General features: G+C 39.6%; 1 protein-coding gene across 1 annotated transcript in view; it reads right to left on the bottom strand.

The window, feature by feature from the left end:
• Positions 1-6,123, bottom strand: part of RNF11 (ring finger protein 11) — a 38,521-nt gene extending 32,398 nt beyond the window's left edge. Inside the window, exon 1 of the mRNA XM_019632326.1 lies at positions 5,504-6,123. Coding sequence (XP_019487871.1) covers positions 5,504-5,626 — 123 coding nt within the window. The 5' untranslated portion in view covers positions 5,627-6,123. The remainder of the gene's footprint in view (positions 1-5,503) is intronic.
• Between the last annotated feature and the right edge of the window lie 9,056 nt (positions 6,124-15,179).

Here is a 15,179-nt window from a genome sequence, read left to right on the forward strand (position 1 = left end):
CCTTCAGTGATGAAGTCATGAAAAATCATTAAGGATTAAGATGCAAAGTATCTGATCATGGTAGAATTTATCTAACAGCAAGGAATGAAATGATTGGGGAGAGATGTCAATTAGGTTATCATGAGAGGTAATGAGGACCTCAATTATGGAGGTAACAGTGTAAGAGGAGATGACACAGTTCTAAGTCACTGAGTATCTACAATGTGTAAAGTGCCATTCTACTCCACCAAGACATTTTAAAAATCTTAACACATCATTCTGATTTGTAAGGAAACTGTAATCTGGAATAATAATTGTTAAAGCACCAGAGCTAATTAATAAAGTAATATATGATTTCTAGATAAAAATTACAAACAAAATCAGGAGGGGGGGGGAAATGGTCAGGGAGAAGGCTTTATTAAAGAGGTTGGAGTTGATCTGCACCTCAATGAAACGGTAGAATTTCAAGAAGGGAAGAATAAAATTTCATACAAAGGGAAATTTTTTTAAGTTAAATAATCTGTTTAGTAAGACCAAGATATATGAAATACATTTTGAGGTAATTTCCACCAAAATTGTAAACAAAATGCTAATACATGAAAAAAAAATCTTCCATTACTTGTATTTAACTTCATAAGATACTAGAAAAACAAGGTATTATTACAGCTTTGAAGACTCAAAAATAAATATTTTATATTCTAGATTTTTAAAGGAGAGGGGTTACTTTTAATGAGTTCTATAGGAAAGACCAAGCGTTTTGGTTTTTTTTAAGTATCTTGAAGAAAGCTTTATTCAGTCATAATCTGAAATATCCAAAATGTTATGTTTTGTTATTTGTGAAAGAAGCTCCTCAAAACACACACATAATCTAATAATCTCTTTATACTTTACATGTGACAACCAGAATTTGAACTCAGATCCATCTGATACAAAACTAGAGCTAAACTTGCATTCACTCTATATTAACAATAACTTATTTTCTTCTGATTTTAAAGTCTCAAATGTATTACTCATAATGGAGGAAGAGAAGTAAATCTCAAACTATATAACTACTGCAAAACTGCGAGATACCTATGTCTATGTATGTTCAGATAGAACTGGTAAGGGGCTTTTGTTGTTGTTCAATGAATATTAAGCTCTTTTAATAGTGCTACTCTTGAATTAGCATATAACAAACAGGGGGCCTTAGAGAGACACTTGGCCTCAACCTGTTACATGTATCTGTCTGCGCTGGGCTACCCACCTAGCCCTTATGGCCCTTCATTCTCCAACCTTTCATGACTTATCCACCCTCTCACAACACTTCTAAGACTGCCCTTAATGGGCAGATGTCCTTTGTATTATTTTTATATTAGACATTCAGGAAGGAGAGAGTAGAGGGAGTGCCAAATTTCTTTGTTTTTAACCTTTTAATTGAAGAAAAGCTCTAACCCTCTTCCCTCCCATTTCTTTAAGGACAAGGATTCAAGTACTTTCTCATAAAATAAACATTTTGTTATAGAACACACACAGGGTGAAAGAAACCTAAATTATTTTATTAGCAATTGATTTAAACCACCCATATTTAATATTATTGGGATTTAATTTTTAGGGCTGATTCCTTAAAAATTACCCATAATTAAGGAAAAAAGGCACTAGGAATATACACAGTTCTTATAACACATTCAGCTGCACTTGCCTCAAAATAAATAAAACAAACCCATTCATTCAACCAATAATTGAGTACCTAATGTGTGCCAGGCACTGTTCTAGGTACTTGTAAACCAATAATTTTTTTTTTTAAATCCCCTTTCCTCAGGGAGCTTACCACTTAGTGGGAAGTCAGATAAACAATAAACACAATAAGACAGTGTATTAGAAAGTGGTGAATGCTATGGAAAAAATAGAACAGAATAAGGAAAAATTCCAGGGTGTTGGGGCAGGCTGCAATTTTAAATAGGGTGGTCAGAGAGGGTTTACAAAGGTGTCATTTGAGTAAAGACTTAAAGGAGATGAAATAGTCTGCCATGGTGATACCTGGGATAAGAGTGCTCCAGACACAGAAACCAGGGCAAAGGTCCTGGAGTATCCTAGGAACAAGGAGGCTCGAGAGGCTAAAGGGAAGCCATCGGCGGGAGAGAAGTAAAAGAGATATCAAGAGAGGTATGTGTGGGGGCAAAGGGTATAAATTATATAAGGTTTATGGACATTGTAAAGAATTTGGCTTTTATTTTAAATGAAATGGGGACCTACAGAAAGAAGGTTGACAGGGTGTCATGATCTGTTTTACCAGAATCACTCTGGCTGCTGAGTTAGGAACAGATTATTGGGAAGGCAAAGGAGACCACTTAGGAGGCTACTAAAGAAACCCAGGAAATATATACTTCCTATAAACTTTGACGTTAACAGTACAGCACTTACTTTTTTTTTTTTTTTTAGTTGAGAACTGTTTTGGTTTTTTTTAAAGATTTTTATTGGGGAATTGGGGGGATGGGAACAGTGCTGGGGAATTGGGGGAAGGGGAACAGACAAGCTGCTGTCGTTTTGTTCTTCAGTCTAGTTGTGGAGGACATTGCTTCACTGGCCCAAGTTGGCACCATCATTGCGCTCTTCCCTGGCAAGGCAGATCAGTCGCCGGCATCTGGACGGCCGCTCACTGCGGCTGTTGGCCGCTCACGCTGGCTGCTGGCTACACACGGTAGCCCATGGCAACCCACTGCAGCAGGGGCTACAGCCTACACTGTCACCGGCGACTCACGGCAGCCCAGCTCCAGGTTGAGCTGTTGTTCAGCATCTTAGCTGTAGAGGGCAGTGTCACTGGCCCTCATATGTGGGATCCGAACCGGGGCCCTCTGGCATCCCAAGCGAGTTCTTAACCATCGCGCCACTGGGCCGGCCCCTACAGCACTTACTTTTAAGCATAAATAAATAAATAAAACCTGTCAGATCCTGCTATTAGGAAATATCTGTAACTTACAAAGAAGTTTATTATATAGAGCTTTTGGCATATATTTACATTGTGCAACACAAACACAAAAAACATTTAACTACTCATTACTCACTACAGAAAAACACCAGTGTGTTCCATTGTAATCAGCTATTCCCTTTACGAAAAAAAGTTTTAATCCTATTGCAGCTGACACTATTCTTTAAATAAGCCAATATTACTGTAGCTCTGCTAATTATGTACTATTTAAGGAAAAATGTCATTTTTGTCCACTGAAAATATAAATCATTTACCTTGGATTGGTGTTTCTCAGGTCATCTAAATTAACCATTCCTAAAAATCTTATTCCCTTCGGGGGAATAAATTTTTTTCTGCCAACGCTTCTTTTTTTTATGCTCCCATGCTTTAAAGAAATTATTTTCTTTCAATTGATACCATATTTGCATATTGGCATCTGGGTCATTCACTTCAGGAAAGGACAACCACAAAAAACTCCCACTGTCACAAATAACATGTTTCAAAAAATGTTCCTTCATGATACCAAAACTCATTATCCTGGAAAAGGCAAATACAATTCTTAACACTATGTTAGTTAGCATAAGGATAAGAGAAAGAGGGCAATAAGTCAAAGGCATCCAATTTGCCTGGAAAGGGGCTAGGGAACTTGAAAGGAGATTTTGAAACAAAAATTCACACCTCTAAAACAATTTGCTCATGAAACTGAAATAAGTACATATTCTTATAGTATTTATGAGGGAAACAAAGAGTGAAACAGAAACAATTTATTTGCTTCAAAGATTCAGAAAGACACCCAGATTTAGCTTAGATTTTTTCAAGAAACTTATCCTGTGACAATTCTTTGGAAGAAATGGGTGTGTAAACTTACAAAACATAATACTGAATTTAAATTCATTAATTCATTCAACATTTAAGTGCTTTTCTGTGCCAGAAATTGCACAAAGCATTGGGGACATAGTCCCTGTTCTCAAGCCTTCATTAATCCCACAGTTACTGAGTATCTACTATGAGCCAGATGCCCTGGGGATACAAGAGCAAACAGGAGACACAGGGTCCCTATCTACATGCAGTTTACACTGTGGTAGGAGGGAAATGCCTCAAGGATGAGACATACATCTAACTAAACAAGGATATTAACACTCAAGTGTTATATGTACTGTTTATGGCAGTGTAGAGGGTTCAGGGGGATACAAAGGAGTAATGGATAAATTCAGGGCAGGAGGGAGGGGAATGTAGAGACTCTAGATGAGGTGACAGGAGAGCTGAGTCCTCAAAGAGGATTAGATGTTCACCTGGCCGACCTTGGGGGAAGGGCTCCAAGCAGAGGGAACATTCAGAGCAAAGGCAGAGAGGTGTGAACAGGCTGTACGTGGTAGGCCTGGAATACAGAGACGTGAGATAAGTCATGGAGGCTTCCTTACGCCACAATGAGGCCGGACTTCACTGGCATATATGAAAGGCCCTTGAAGGGCTTTATTTAGAAAACCAGCATATGCGATCAGGTTTTTCTGGTGTGATGAGATACTGGTCTACACAGGAATGAGAAAAGAATTAACACTAAATAATGATGTCACCATGAAACAACAAAGGAGACTGCCCAGTTTGGAAAGCTAAACCCCCTGAGGAAAAAAATTAAGCCACTCAACCATCTAAGCCCTCCTGGAAAAAAACTTTTTATCAACATCATTTAAAATTGAAGAAGTAGAGGAAAGGTTTGTATATATTATAGATGATAACATCCACATATTTATCTTGAGTTTTCTCAATAAGTCTTAGCTCTTTATTAATTGTGTAAACACATCTGGGGCTGCTGATTGCTGTACAGAAAGAAACGAAACTATTTAGGAGAGAATCTTTGATACAAAAGGAGAACCACAAGTAACAGATGGTATTTCTCAAGTCAGGTTTAAAGGTTTCCAAAAGTTCAAGATAAGATAATCAAGTTTTATTAAGTCAGCGTTTAAAAGGTGTGTCATGGGCTGGAGAAAAAGGAGGAGGGACTTAAAAATTAATATATACATATACAAACAAGTAACTATTAATGTTGCTGAGACTAACACCACCACTTGAAGATCTGCTCCCAAGTAGAAGAAATGAACACCTACCAGATCCAATTAACACGAACAGATAGAGGAGGGAAAGAGGAGAGGACGATCACACAGGAAAATAGAAACGGGGTGGGGGCAACCACCCATCCACAACCCATAATCCAGCTGGCGGTGCGATGAGCAAATCATCCCCAAGCCCCACAGCTCAGACTCCGCGATTCAGACATAAAGGCAGGAAAATGTCACTCTCAACTCCACCAGCAAACCACCAGCCACTGGCCAAGGGGATCTGATCACATACTCAAGGACAGAGTACCATCCCCACACTGTGCTTGAGGGGAGGTGAAGGATCCCCCCTATTCTGGGAGTGGGGAGCAATCACCCTCAGACCCTGCTCTAAGGGGGTCAACGCCCCCCCAGGCCAGGCCTTCTCGAGGCCAGGGGAAGTGACAGCCTCGAAGACCCCTCAATCTCGGCTGGAGCTGCCTCTACTCCTCGCACCCCCTCCTCCCCAACACACACCCTCCCCTACCTGATATGGCGGCGGCGGCTCCTGATCCGGCTCTGTCCCTTCGCCAAAACTCGCCCGGTCGGACTGAGACTCGTGAAGCAGGGAGATGTCATCCGAAGTGGGGGATTTGAGGCAGTTCCCCATCTTCCGGGGCTGGGGTGTGTGATCTGGGGGAGGAAGAAAGCAGTGGCGGGGTCGTTCTTACGCTCCGCGGTCAGCCTCGGTCAGCGAGGTGGGGTCCGGCAGCAGGCCGGGGCTCAGGCGGCAGCGGCTTCCCCGCCCCCCGGAGCCGCCGAGGGGCCGCTCATGCCAACACCCAGGGTTGGGGGCTCAAGGCTGGGCCGCGGGCTCCAATGGGGTCGCGGCGGTGGCCTCCTACGAGGCGGCGATGTGGGGGGGGCGGGCGGGGAGACGAGGCACTTCCCCCACCCCGCCCCCCCGCGGGGCGGCGGCGGCCACGGAGCTGCTGGGCCTAATCCAGGTCAGGAGGTGGGGGCGCGGCCGTCGCGACTGCCTCAGCTGCTGCCTCAGCTGCTGCTGCTCCTGCCGACGCCGGAGCCCCGGCCGCGGGCCTCATTCTACTCCGCCTCAAAGCGGCGGCGGCGGCGGCGAAAGCGGCGGCCAGAACGAGGCCAGCTGCGGCCCTGCGTCATGCCGCCGTGCGTGCCCTGGTCCCGCCCCCGGCGCCAGGAGGCGTGGGCGGCTCTGGCTGCGCCCGCCCTCCACCCCACCCCCGCAGTTTTTCTAAGGCTGCGTCAGCTTCTACTTCTCGGGCTGGTGGTTCTGTACCTGACTCTGAAACCTCTTTGTGGTCACCTGTCCTCCCCACATCCACTTCTCCCTCCCTTCTTGTCTCAGCTCTTTACCTGTGCACTATTCTGACAGTCTTCTCACCACCTTCGGCCAAGTAATCTATTTATAAACCCTGTCTGTATCACTCCCATGGTTAAAATGTTAAGTGGTTTTCCCTTGATCCCTCCAAGATAAAGTTGGAGCTCACTAATGAAACTTCCCTATCTATCAAACCACTTCCTTATCCTCCTACATCCCAGCCAGTTTCTTCTTCCAGTTGTATATCTCAGATTGTTCCGTTTCTTTCCATTCCCACCACCATAGTCCAAGCCACCATCATGTCTCACCCACCCTACTGCAATACTCTCAGCTGTTCTCCCTGCGTTAACGGTCGACCCATCCAATCCATTATCTGCACAGTTGAATTACCTTTTTAAAATGTAAATCTGATTATGTCATTCTCCTGTTTAAACCCTTCAGTGGCTTCCTTATACTGTTACGGCTATTAATGGTTTACAACTATTATAACTATTACAACTATTAATTTGTGACTAACGTAAATGGTTTACAAATCTGTCTACCTCCCTAATCTCATTAGCAGCATTGTCCTCTCACATACTCCAACCTCTAGGCTGTGTGAACAAAGTCCTTTTGGTTATTTAGAAGACTGTTCCCTCTGGCTGAGGCCTTGACCCCTATTGTATCTCTGACAGACGCCCGCTTCTCTCCATTCCCAACCTTCTACCTCCTTCAGACTAACCAACCATTATTTCCACTTGTTCTTCCTGGACCCAACTTCATTTCCCCTGGGAAGCCTCTCCTAACCAACCCTCCAGTCTGGGATAGTCACCTCCTTTGTGTTCTCAGTCCCTGAGCTTTTCTCTGTCACAGTCTGATCATGCCGCATCATCTGTCCTTTCTCTGTGCAAAGCCTGGCACACTGCCTAAAGTAGAGCAGGCTCTTAGGTGACTGAAGGAGCAACTCAAAAAGCAGCATATGCAAAGGAAGGCAACAAGAAAGATGAGAATGTTCCTAATATTCAATCAACAAGTAGACAAGAAATGGGTCTTGACACCCTTTCTTTTGTCCACCGTTTACTGCTTTAATTTATTTTCAAATATTTGTTTATTTATTTAGGCTCCAGACCCCATGCTAGGCACTAGGAAAAGGGATTTACCAGAACTTGGTTGTTCCTGATGGAGCTCAGAGTCCAGCTAGGAAGACAAGTAAACAGATGAGTCCCCTGCCTCTCCCACCAAAGGTTAAAAGAGGGCCCAGAGGAGAGTGATTAGACATTTGGGTGAACATCTGAAAGGATTCTTGGAGTCCTTATTCTATAAAATTACTGTCTTATTTGAATGCACTCATATCCAATAGTAAATATAACCCTTTTGCTGTATGCTCTCTTCTCCAAGACTTGCCTTCCTTCCCGTTAATGGCTCCCATCTAAATAGGTATATAACTTACACCACGTTTGTATCAATCTTTCACACACACCCCAAAATGCTTGCTTAATTCTCTAGCTTGGAAAAGTGAAATTATTAGATCCTTCAGGAGGAAAATTTCAGGCACATGCCTCTTTTCTCCCATTGTGCTTTTCCTTGTCTGCTCTAATATTGCAACAGCTTCTTGATGAAGCCCTTGCCTCTGAATCATCAATGTATTCTCCACACTACTACCATGAAAAATGTGATCAGAGAGCATTCATAGACTTGTGGTTCAGAAATTTCGCATTAGCCTTGCACCATTTGGTCCCATCCTAATCTCCAGCTCCAACTAGGCATCCTTATAATCCAGCCACGTCACACTACTTGCCAGGCCCTCAATTTTCACTATGCTTCCCCACCTCTGACCTTTTGCCTCACTGTTCTCTTTTGTTGAAATTCAGCCATCTTTAAGACGCTCCTTAAATACCTCTTTCTTCATGTAGCTGTCCTTGATTTCACTTAGTTGGGGTATATGTAACAATATAAAATAAATGAGATTTATTATTGTATTGTATATATCTATATGTCATATATGAATATTTTAATGCAATTTTAATATATAATCATAACTGCCATTTATTAACCTGAGCCAGATACATAAGAGCCCTGAAAGGTATATATTGATATTCTTGTTTTGTAGGAATAGAAACATGGCTTCACATGGCTATTCAGAGGTAAAGTCAGGATTTGGATCATACACCCGTTGCCTTTATTAGGTTGTGGGAAAGGACTACATCGTTTTTCATCCTGGTATTCCTCCCTCAGTGTGTAAAAACAAGGGAATGGGGGAAGATTTATCTTGAATGCCTTTGTAAGGAAGTAGCTACTCAATGATCTTTCTTCCTAACCCAGCTTTAGAAAGGAGCCTTTGGGAAGTGCCCTGTAGACCAGAGTGTGACCTAATCACAAAACATACGTAATTTAAAATCGAAAATAGTAACCGGGACTATTACAGTGACAAAGGCTCTCCTTGACCTAACTCTGCCAGGCTCCTCTAAGCCCTCAGGGCCCTAACCCTGGGCTCTGTGCTTGGCCCACTTATTCCAGTTTTAGCAAGAATCTAGCTGAGTCAGTTTAGCCAGAATCCCCCACCATCAGTATCTGACCACCTTGGCTTGCCTTCAGCAAAAATCTTATCACGTAGGTTTAACCAGAATTCCCCTTATTCCTGATGTTTCCTCTTAGTAATTTTCCATCCACTGACTCCCACCCAGTTCCTTGCCCAGAAATCCCCACTTGCCCTTTATGTATTAAGAATGGAGTCCAGTTCTATCTACACTGAGGTTTCTTTTTCCCTATTGCAATAGTTCTTGAATAAAATTTGCCTTCACCACTTTAACTTCTGTCTGGTTCTGGTTTTCTCTGACAGAAGGGGATTGAATGCAGAAGCAGATATGAGAGAAAAAAAATTTTTTTTAAATAGACCTTATTTTTTAGATCAGTTTCATGGTCACATCAATATTAAGCAGAAGGTACAGAGATTTCCTATATGAAGCCTGCCCGCACACATACATAGCCTCCCCAAATGGTACATTTGTGAACCTACAATGACACATCACTGTACACAAAATATTTGCTTATGTTAGGGTTGCCCTTGGGGTTGTACATGCTATGGGTTTGGACAAACATGCAGCCACCATTATAGCATCATACAAAATAGTTTTACTGCCCTAAAAGCCTGTGCTTCGCCTATTCATCTCTCCCTAACCACTAACCCCTGGCAAACTCTGATTTCTTTACTGTGTCCACAGTTTTACCTTTTCCAGAATGTCATATAGTTGGAATCATACAGCATGTAGCCTTTTCATATTGTCTTCTTTCACTTATAATATGCAATTAAGGTATCTCCATGTCTTTTCATGGCTGGTAGCTCATTCTTTTTAGCTCAGAATAATATTTCACTCTCTGGAGGTCTCACAATTTATGCATGCATTCACTTACTGAAGGACATCCTAGTTGCTCCCCAAATTTGGCAATTATGAATAAAACTGCTATAAAATCAGAGTACAGGGTTTCTTTCCTTTTTAAAATTGTAATAAAATACACTTAATGTAAAATTTACTATGTTAGCCATTTTTAAGTGTACAGTTCAGTGGTGTTAAATACACTCATAATATTGTACAACCATCACCACCATCCATCTGTAGAACTCTTTTCATCTTGTAAAACCAAAACTATAATATTTATTAAATAATAACTTCCCATTCTCTCCTCCCTTCATCCCTTGGCAACCACCATTTTACTTTGTCTCTATGATTTTGACTAAGTATTTCATCTAGGTGTAATCATACAGTTTTGTCCTTTTGTGAGTGGCTTATTTCACTTAGTATAAAGTCTGTAAGGTTCATCCATGTGGCAACATATTGCACAATTTTCTTTCTTTCTACGGTTGAATAATATGCCATTGTATGTATATACCACATTTTGCTTATCCATTCATTCATTGATGGACACTTGGGTTGCTTCCATGTTTTAGCTATGAATAATGCTGTTATGAACATGGTGTCTAATATCTCTTCAAGACCTTGATTTCAATTATTTGGTTTTATACCCAGAAGTGGAATTGCTGCATTATATGGTAATTCTATGTTTAATTTTTTGAGAAACTGCCATACTGTTTTCTACAGCAGCTGGACCATGTTACATTCCCACAGCCTGTTTGCAGGTTTTGGTGTGAACATAAGTTTTCAGCTAATTTGGGTAAATATCAAGGAGCACAATTGCTGAATTTTATAAGAGTATTCTTAATTTTGTAAGAAACTACCAAACTGTCTTCCCAATTGGCTGTACCATTTTGCATTCCCACTAGCAAGGAATGAAAGTTCCTTTTGCTCCATATTCTCACCAGCATTTGGTCTTGTCAGTGTTTTGGATTTTGGCTGCTCTAGTAGGTGAGTAGTGGTATTTCATTGTTTTTATTTTCCATTTCCCTAAAATTTTCCTTTCATATGCATATGTATACCATCTACATATTTTAATTGATAGGGTATCTGTTACGGTGTTTGGCCAATTTTTAAAAGAGGGCTGTTTATTTTCTTGTTGTTGAGTTTTAAGAGTTCTTTATATTTTTTAGAGAACAGTCTTTATCAGATATGTCTTTTGCAAATGTTTCTGCCCAGTCTGTGACTTGTCTTTTCATTCTCTTGACAGTATCTTTTACACAGCAGAAAATTTTAATTTTAATGAAATCCAGCTTATCAATTCTTTCTTTCATGGGCCATGCCATGGATTGTATCTAAAAAGTCATCACCCAACCCAAGGTCATCTAGATTTTCCCCTATGTTATCTTCTAGGAGTTATACATATTTGCATTTTACATTTAGATGTAATCCATTTTAAGTTAATTTCTTTGTGAAGAGTGTAAGATCTGTGCTTAAACTCATTTTTTGCTTGTGGGTGTCCAGTTGTTCTAGTACTCTGTTGAAAAGACTATCTTTTCTCCATTGTATTGCCTTTGCTCCTTTGTTAAAAATCAGTTGACTATATTTGTGTAAGAGTACTTGGGCTATCTATTCTGTTCTGCTGATCTACTTGTCTATTCTTTCACCAATACCATACTGTCTTGATTACTGTAGCTTTATAGTAAGTCTCTTAAAAATATTTTTATTAAAAAATATAGCTAACATACAACATTATATCAGTTTCAGGTGTACACCATAGTTATTCAACATTTATATACCTAAAGAAGTGATCACCATAAGTCCATCAATCATTTGACACTATACTATGCTATCACAATATTATTGACAATATGCTATCAGCATATTCCCCATGCTACACATTACATCCCCATGACTTATTTGTTTCATACCTGGAAATTTGAACCCCTTATTCCCCTTCACCTTTCCCCCTGATTTTTAAGTTTTTCAATTACAGTTAACATTCAATATTATTTTTTTTAATTTCAGGTGTGCAGCATAGTGGTTAGACATTTGCATAATTTAAGAAACGGTCCCTCTGACTAGTCTAGTACTCATCTGGCATTATACATAGCTATTACCATATTATTGACTATATTCTCTATGCTTTACTTTACATCCCCATGACTATTTTGTAACTACCAATTTGTACTTCTTAATCCCTTCACTTTTTTCACCCTGTCCCTCAACCCCCAATCCTCTTCCCACCTATCACTCTAATAAATCTAGTACCCATCTGACTTCATACATAGTTATTACAATATGATTGATTATATTTCTTCTGATATTCCCTACATGCCCATGACTACTTTGTAACAAGCAATTTGTACTTAATCCCTTCCTGTTTTTTCACCCACCCTCTCAACCCCGCTCCCATCTGGCAACCATCAAAATGTTCTTTGTATCTATGAGTGTGTTTCTTTTTTGTTTGTTTGTTTATTTTGTTCTTTAGATTACACATATAAGTGAAATCACATTGCATCTGTCTTTCTCTGTCTGACACTCCACTCAGCACAACACCCTACAGGTCCATCCATGCCACCACAGATGGCAAGAATCCATTTCTTTCCATGGCCAAGCAATATTCCATTGTATATATGTACCACTTCTTCTTTATCCATTCTTCCATCAATAGACACCCAGGCTGCCTCCACATCTTGGCCATTGTAAATAATGCTGCAATGAACATATGGATGCACACATTCCCTCGAGGAGCATTTTGGGTTTTTTCAGATAAATACCCAGAAGTGAGATTACTGGGTCCTTCTTTGTCTCTTGTTGTATAGCCTTTGTTTTAAAATCACATTTGTTTGGTATAAGTATTGCTACTCCAGGTTTTCTTTTGTTGTTTTTTTCTATTTCCATTTTCATGAGATACCTTTTTCCATCCCTTTACTTTCTGTCTGTGTGTGTCTTTCAATCTGAAGTGTCTCTTGTAGGAAGCATATGTAAGGGTTTTGTTTTTTTATCCATTCAGCCACCCTATGTTTTTGATCAAAGCATTTAATCCATTTACATTGAAAGAAATTGTTGATAAATATGTAACTATTGCCATTTTATTATTCATATTTTTAATCTTTTTTTTCATCTTAAAGAAGTCCCTCTAACATTCCTTGTAATACTGGTTTGGTGGTGATGAACTCCTTTAGCTCTTTCTTGTCTGGGAAGCTTTTTATCTGTCTTTCAATTTTAAATGATAGCCTTGCTGGGTAGAGTAGTTTTGGTTGTAGATCCTTTATTTTCATCACTTTGAATATTTCCTGCCAATCCCTTTTGGTCTGCAAAGTTTCTGTTGAGAAATCTGCTGACAATCTTATGGGGGCTCCCTTATAAGTTACTAGTTGCCTTTCTCTTGCTGCTGTTAGGATTCTCTGTTTGTCTTTAACCTTTGCCATTTTAATTATAATGTGTCTTGATGTGGGCCTGTTTGGGTTCATCTTGTTTGGGACTTTCTGCACTTCCTGGGCTTGTATGTCTATTTCCTTCACCAGGTTAGGAAAGGTTTCAGTCATTATTTCTTCAAAGAGTTTCTCAATCTCTTGCTTTCTGTCTTCTCTTTCTGGTACCCCTATGATGTAAATGTTGTTATACTTAATGTTGTCCCAGAAGTCTCTTAAACTATCCTCATTTTTAAAAATTATTTTTTCCTTTNCTTGCTAATTATAACTCTATTCAGATTTTTTGCTACTTTGTGATTTAGTGTTGGTAGGTTTTATTTTTCTAGTAATTTGTCCATTTCATCTAGGTTATCCAATTTGTTGATATACATTTTTAATAGTAATCTCTTATAATCCTTGTCATTTCTGTAGATGCATTAGTTATGTCCCAACTTATTATTTATTTATTTATTTTATCTGAGCCATCCTGCCACCTGTTGGCCACGCAGGGGCTGCTCAGCTCGGGCCGGGACTTGAACCGCTGTTGCTCAGAGCTCACATTCTTGAACAAGCTCGTAACCAACTGAGCCACTCAGCTGGCCCTCCCACTTATTTTTTATTTTAGTAGTTTGAGTCTTCTCTCTTTTTTTCTTAGTCCATATAACTAGAGGTTTGTCAATTTTGTTGATCTTTTTGAAGAAATAACTTTTGGTTTCATTGAATTTTTTTTCCTAGTCTCTAATTTATCTCTGCTCTATTTTTATTATTTTCTTTGTTTCTGCTAGCTTTGGGTTTAGTTTGTTCTTCCTTTACTAGTTTCTTAAGTTGTAAAGTTAGGTTATTGATTTGGGATCTTCTTGTTTCTTTTTCTTTTTAAAGATTTTATTGGGGACTTGGGTGAGGGGAACACTGTTGGAGGATTGGGGAAGGGGAACAGTGTTGGGGAATTGGGGTAGGGAAACAGCTAAGTTTCCCTTAGTTGTGGAGGGTGCTACAAGCTCAGCTCCAAGTCCAGTCGCACCACTCAGCTCAAGGTGCTGTGCTCAATTAGTTGCGGGTGGGCGTAGCCACCATCCCATGNCATCCCACAAACTTTGATAAGTTCTGTTTTCATTTCATTTAGTTCAAAATATTGTTTAATTTCTCTTGAGATTTCTTCTTTGACCCATGTGTGTTTAAGAAGTGCATTGTTTAATCTTTTAAGTATTTGGGGATTTCCTAGCTATCTTTCTGTTATTGATTTCTAGTTTAATTCCATTGTGGCCTAAGAGCATATATGTATGATTTCCTCTTTTAAATTTGTTAAAGCATATTTTATAGCTCAGAGTGTGGTTTATCTTGGTGAATGTGTTTCATGTGAGCTTGAGAAGAACATGTATTCTATTGTTATTGGATAAAGTAGTCAGTCCATAGATATCCATTACACCCAGTTGATTGATGTATTGGGTTCAATTAGGTCCCTATATATTTTCTGCCTGCTGAATCTGTCTATTTCTGATAGAGTGGAGCCAGATATTTAAAAGATTCTACATTGTAAAAATATAGAATATTTTTATTGGAAATATATTTTTCACAGAAATATGTTCTTTATATTAACATGTAATGGGCTTAATGTTATTTTTAAAAATTTTTATATTTTGCAGTTTTATTTTCTAACATGATCTATATTAATTGATATAATTTATATAAACAAAACTCATTAGGGTTCTCAATAATATTTAAGAGCATTTAGGGTCCTAAGATAACAAGTTTGAGAATGGCTGGTCTGAAGACTACTCAAAGTGTGATCCAGGGATCAGCACTACCTGAACCACCTTGTAGCTTGTCAGAAATGCAAAGTCTCAGGTCCCACTTGACACTGAGTAAATGAGAATGTGCATTTTACCATGATCTTCAGGTGATTTATATGTGCATTAAAGTTTGAGAAACACTGGTCTAGATGGGTTAAAAAATCTTGACACTTGAGTTTTGTAGGCTGACTAGGAGCAACTGGAGAGGATTGAAGACAAAGAACTCAGACAGAAGGGAGAGCTTAAATCAAGGCAAAGTAAACAAAAATGTCATGACACACTGGTAAACTGAAATAGAACATATTTAGATTCTTGGCAACATTTTTTCCAA

Source organism: Hipposideros armiger, unplaced genomic scaffold, assembly GCF_001890085.2.
Source record: "Hipposideros armiger isolate ML-2016 unplaced genomic scaffold, ASM189008v1 scaffold_1120, whole genome shotgun sequence".
NCBI classification, from domain to species: Eukaryota; Metazoa; Chordata; class Mammalia; order Chiroptera; family Hipposideridae; genus Hipposideros; species Hipposideros armiger.